Source organism: Salvia hispanica, chromosome 5, assembly GCF_023119035.1.
Source record: "Salvia hispanica cultivar TCC Black 2014 chromosome 5, UniMelb_Shisp_WGS_1.0, whole genome shotgun sequence".
Taxonomy (NCBI): Eukaryota; Viridiplantae; Streptophyta; class Magnoliopsida; order Lamiales; family Lamiaceae; genus Salvia; species Salvia hispanica.
This window is the reverse complement of record NC_062969.1, coordinates 20568478-20574562: the sequence shown is the minus strand read 5'-3', so window position 1 is coordinate 20574562 and position 6085 is coordinate 20568478. Positions and strand designations below refer to the sequence as shown.

The 6085-nt window shown below is 36.1% G+C and overlaps 1 protein-coding gene across 1 annotated transcript; it reads right to left on the bottom strand.

Moving 5' to 3' along the window:
- Positions 1-1438: 1438 nt before the first annotated feature.
- LOC125187494 (WAT1-related protein At5g07050-like) lies at positions 1439-3211 on the bottom strand. Its single transcript, XM_048084091.1, has 4 exons — positions 2895-3211; positions 2143-2674; positions 1905-2056; positions 1439-1830 (listed from the first exon to the last, which is right to left on the bottom strand). The coding sequence occupies exons 1-4, from the start codon at positions 3158-3160 to the stop codon at positions 1605-1607; spliced, it is 1176 nt and encodes a 391-aa protein (XP_047940048.1). The 5' UTR covers positions 3161-3211; the 3' UTR covers positions 1439-1604.
- Positions 3212-6085: the final 2874 nt, after the last annotated feature.

Below are 6085 nucleotides of genomic sequence, written 5' to 3'. Positions count from 1 at the left end.
ATAATATATTCCTTCGTCCTTGAAAATTTGTCACTTATTTCTATTTCTGTTTGTCCCTAAAAATTTGTCACCTTTCATTTTTACCATTTTAAGTAGTGAACCCCACAATTCCACTAACTCATTCTCACTCATATTTTATTATAAAACTAATATTCCCTCCGTCCCACAAAAGATGTCACACTTGTGGGACGATACGGGATTTTAGAAGATTTTGTTTTGTGTGTTAAATGGAGAGAGAAAATATAATTTTTATATTCATGTGAGAGGGTACTTTTTCCAAAAAGGGAAATGTGACATCTTTTATGGGATGGAAGGAGTACATAAAAGTAAGACTCATATGCCACTAACTTTTTTAACCCACTTTTCATTCCATTTATTAAAATCTATGTCGGGTCAAATAGTGACAAATTATAAGGGACGGAGAGAATAATTAAATATTTTACAGCCGATTTAATTTAATGAGTAATTCGTATTCTACATGAGTACTTCATAAGGAACATAAACAGCAATATGCTATCTTCAAATTTGACGACATATGATGATTAATTAATTTCTTCAAGAATATATTTTCATCGACCCACGATTTTACATAATCAATCAAATCGTACTACATTTTGCTACCACATAAAGATATATACATGCACAATATGTTTGCAATCTTGATCCATATGAATATTAAAATGTTCTAAATCGATCTCTATCGAATAAATATGTGATCAGGGGTTTGTTTAATTTATTATAAATTATACTAGTTACATGAATTACATCATCATAATATGCGTCTAGATAGATGGGTGGAATCAAGTGAACAAAGCAATAAGCATTTAGGCCAACATTCCCATGTATGTTGTCCATTTCATAAATTCAGATTCCATCTTCCACTCAGGAAAAAACACTTTGATACTGTGCATATTGTACCTGCTGAATAGTATAGTCACCGAAATTTAATTAATGAGATTTTTTGGTATAAATTACAAAGGAAATAGAAGGAGTATCATATGTGGTATTTCAGTGATTCGTATTCATTCAAAATTAGTTATGTAAAATCTATTTCTTCCTATTACAATGTTATACACGATTAAAAACCATAAACTGCCGTATTACAATTTATCACTCGTCAGCCCTAAGTATCACATATTAACTAATGCTACCAAGTAATAAAGTAAGAGTGATTGGATTTTTTTTTTTTTTAAAAAAATGACTCATCTTAGCTGGGACATCCAAAAAGAAATATGACTCAACTTAATTAGTGACATATTTCTATAGGATGGGTGGAATATATAAAAATAGAAAACACATGCTCATATATATAAGCAATGTTGATGAAATTGAAGATGAGACACGATTGGAAGTGTAATTCGTGAGTGCGAATATGAATCAGTGTGTGAACAAATGGACAGAATTTAATCCACTAGTGGAGTTGTATAAGGAAAAACACTAGCATCAAAGTATCCATCAATAAAAAAAGACTTGATTTAACAAAATTCTCAAACGCTACAAGCTTCCTTAATTTCTAATTCCAAAACAAAAAAGGGAAGCAACAATGACTGAAAAAAGCTTCCACCTCAAATTTATTCTCTCCTCCTCAAAGTGGTAACTAAAACTCATGGCTTGGGTGCCTCGACCGCTAGCATCGGCGTCGCGCTAATCGTGATGACCGGTGCAGGCATCCTTCTCTCGTCATCTCCGTGAATTTGCATTGTATTTGCCTCAATATCCATGCCCTGGCCTTGTTTCACCGGCTCAAGAATCTCCTCCGCTTCCGTTTCTTTGTATTTTCCCCACAGCACCGAGTATAGCCCCACCACGATCAAAGCTCCTCCGAGAAGCCTGCGCTTTAATTCGTAAATTAAACTAAACTAAACTAAACTAAACGAATTATTGCTGGCACTAATTATATTTACCCTCCGACATAAATCTTCTCGGCTAAGATGAAGGAGCCCATGATTGCGACGATGATCATCATCAGGGGGCTGAAGGCGGTCACGAAGACTGGTCCTGTCTTCTGCATTACTAGTCCTTGCACGTAGTAGGCAATGCTCGAGGAGACAATACCCTATTATTATATAATAATAATAATACAGTTAGTTGGTTGATGGTGTTGTGGGAGTTTTTGAATTGATTTGGGAAATGAGAAATTACAGCATAAGCAGCAGCTAGGAGGTTCATGTCGAATCCGATTGCCCAAGCGTGGGGTCTGTGCTCCATGAAAAAGGTGACGACAATGGACTGCAGGGTTCCCATGAAGCAGACGAGCGCGGTGAGAGACAGCTGAGCCGTGTATTTCCTTAGAGTGATGGCCTGAAGGATGAAGAAAGAGGCCCAGGCGAAGGTGGCGATGATGAGGAAGATGGAGCCCTTGATCCAGTCCTTGTCCTCGTCCACAGGCGTCGCCACTGGTGCATCGTAGGATTTGCTGGGATGAATGTAGTCCGACCACAGCATCTTCACAACATGGCCCTTGTAGAGCGTCATCAGCATGGCTCCTGCAACCGTCACTATTGTTCCCGCCACCTTCGCTTGGCATCTCGTCTTCTTCATGTCCAATTTCTCCATTCTGAAGATCACCGCCATCACGAAGGTCATCGCAGGCAGCATGTTGCTCATTGCGCATGAGAATGTTGGCGAGGTGAACTTCAGCCCGGCGTAGTACAAGTTCTGATCAATAACCGGCCTGCCCCGCCCAACATCAACACAGGTTTTAATGTAATTGTTGAAGTAAAAAAGACAAATTGGTTAAGTAAGAGAGAAAAAAAAAATTAAAATAAGAGACCTGAAAAGAAAATAGTGAATTGTCGAGTCTGCGTCTTAAAATAGAATATTCAGAAATTTTCTATTTTTTAGGGACAACCAAAATGGAAATAGTTTATATTTTTAAGGACTAACTAACTAACCCGAGAAGTCCTAAAACGAAGAGCTGGCAGAAAATGGTGAAGCTGATCTTTGGCCTGACTTTCCTTTCGAGGAGGAGGGCGAAGGGGGCGATGGCGGCCGTGGCAAAGGCGTGGCGGTAGACCACGAGGACGTAGTGGCTCATGCCTCTATTGAGGGACACTTTGGTAATAATGTTCATACCGGCATACCCGAATTGGAGAGAGGTCATGGCTATGTAAGGCTTGGCCTTCTCGAAGAAATTGCTCAGACATCCTTTGGTTTCCATTTCTAGGGAGAGAGAGAGAAAGAGAGAGGAAAACACTACACTTGGAAGAGACTGTGTTTGTCCTAAGGAAAGTGATGTAGTGAAGCCGCTATTTATAAGTGGCTTTTGGGGTATTTTAGTAATTTCATGCGGACCTGATTGAATATTCTGATTTGCTTCGCACAAGCTGATCATGTGATTCCACGTGTCGGAGATCGGGGCTTGTGGGGTCCATCACCTTTTTTTCTCAGTCGTAGTGGCCAACTGATCCATAACCAAGTTGAGTTTAGTGATACGAGTGAGGGGTGGTGTGCATCGTCACCTTATGCTCCATCATGGACGAAGCGATGTCTCACTACGTCATCAGGCTTGCAGATTTTAATACATAATCAGTAAAGTAAGAGTGTAAAATTAGTAAAATAAGAGAGATTGAGAGAAAATTTGACAAAGCAAGAGAGAGATGAAGAAAAAATCATTGAAAGTAGTGTTAGAGGTTGTTTAATTTGCAAGATTGTATCTAGTAATTTGAGATTGAATCTCACAACTCAATCCTAGATGAATAATCATATAATAATTAACTAGTCATAGCCAACTCTCTCCGACTAAAATAGTCTCACAACTTAATACTCTATGTGTCCTATTAGAAATTAAATGTTTTTCTTTTTGGGTCGTCCCAATAAAAATGAAACGTTTTCTAAAATGGAAATAATACTATCTCTACTTTTTCTTCTCTCTTACTTTACTCTCTTCATTAACTCACAAAACAACATTGCATAAAATCTCGTGCCGGAAACCAAATGTTGCATATTTATTGGAACGAAGGGAGTATTAAATTATATTTTTTGATATTATTTTATCTAGAAAGCCAAACACCACCTTAGTGAATTGTGAGTTCTATGTTCTAAAATCGAAACTTTAGTAAGTTTTTACTTTTAAAGGACGACACAAAATGAAAATAGTGTTTTGTCATTTTAGGATATCCACTATTTCAAAATACAATTTCTCTTTTCTTTAGTAAGGGGAGTATACTCCACTAATGTCTTATAGTGAATCTTTCTCATCTGCCAACATACCCTCGCTCAATCCTCTTCAACCAAAGCAAAATTCGTAGCAAGACAATAATAGTATGTAAAACTATCATTCATTGTGAAATGGAAAAGGTTGAACAAATTTTGTTTGGCCAAAATAATATAACAATCAAAAACATAAAAATCGTCAAATAAAGTTAGAATCTGGACAAGATATGATTATTGATGCTTATTGGAGTATTTTTATTACTCCTTTAATTTATTTTTGATAAAGACGACAATGGGTATATAGTTATAGATAAGGATGTTAGTCAGGCTAATTCATTCGGGTTTGGGACAATCCACCCAAGTTGTCAGACTATTTAGATGTAGGATATTCATATTATAAATCTTCAACACTAATTTTAATCCACTGGATTTCAGGCTAACCCATCGGGTTATCTGAACTAAAAATCTTTAGAAAACAAACTCTCGTAATTAAATTTTTACTTTGTAAAATTATTCTTAATTTTAGAAAATTTTCTATTCTTGTTTCCAGAATCACGTTATATTTTGAAATTTTCGTAATTTTTTTTAATAATAGTCTTTCATCTTGATCAACTTAAACATAAACAAAGATAAATCAAAATTAGAGCAATCAATTTGAATTAAAACTTGTGTTCGTGTCATTATTTAGGCATTGTCCATGATTAATTTTTTGTGAAAATAAGAAATCACATCTTATTTCAATTAGTGTTAAAACTCGAAATATGCTAATTCTCAAATTTGTCTCGATTGTTGGTGGTAAGACGACAATAATGGATGTAGGGACGATTGAAGAATAGGTTGAGGTAGAACTTGAAAGTCGATTGCATGGAACTGAGTAGAAAAATATGCAATGAAGAGTGATAAACACTGGTAAATTGCGATGCATAAAATCCAACAGCACAAAAAAAAATCCCAAAACTTAGTACTCCTTAAAGAGTTAACTCTTTTAACCCGTTTTTGGGTTTGGGTTGCGAAATTATAACCCTGTTAATTTTATCGGATTATTTGGGTTAATTCACGAGTTTCGAGTTTGATTAACTTCCCTAGTACAAAGGGGTTACTTATTACTAGATGACATTATAACTCTGTCTGATTATGACCATTGAGCATAAGTGTAACGCCCCACTTTTCGAACCCTACTTTTCGAGCCATAAATTTTTTTGCATTAAATGCTTTTAATGCCGTGAAGTATGTGGATTAAATGATGAGTGAATTAATTTCATGATTCTTTGTGACCTAATTGCGATTTGGAGTTGTGATTGATTTGAATAGTCAAATCTGTTGATTATATGACGTGGCTGTTGAATAGTCAATATTGTTGAAAATGTGACGTGGAGGTGGAATAGTCAAAATGGTTGAAATTGTGACGTGACTGTGTGAATAATTGAGTGCGGGGTGAAATATATTGTGGTGAATTATTTTCCTAAGGGTGAGTGAGATTGAATAGGTTCATCCATAATTATTCCACCTATTTTATTGGAATTTTCGACCACTATGATTTATTCGAGAGGAATCCTATTTTCTTGGATTTAATTAATTGCATGGGATATATATCCAATTAAATCCAAAAACCGATTATTCTTTATTCCTCCATGAGAAAAATCGATCCCCATGTTATTTGAGATTTCGAAAACCTCCTATTTATGGAGAGGAGGAATTAATTATTATATATATTTTTTTTTTGGTTACAAGAGGAGAGCCAAAGCTCTAGAGATACAAATGCTTAGGCAGCAACAGATCGAGAGACAGACTCACCTATCCTATCTCGCTGAAGTAGATGATCAACGCCTCCTGGAGGATCGTTTAGCAGTCGAAAGATCTCGTGCATCTTCAAACCCCAGTTAGCTATAAAGTCTGCCACCCGGTTTGCTTCGCGATAGGCATGTTTAAC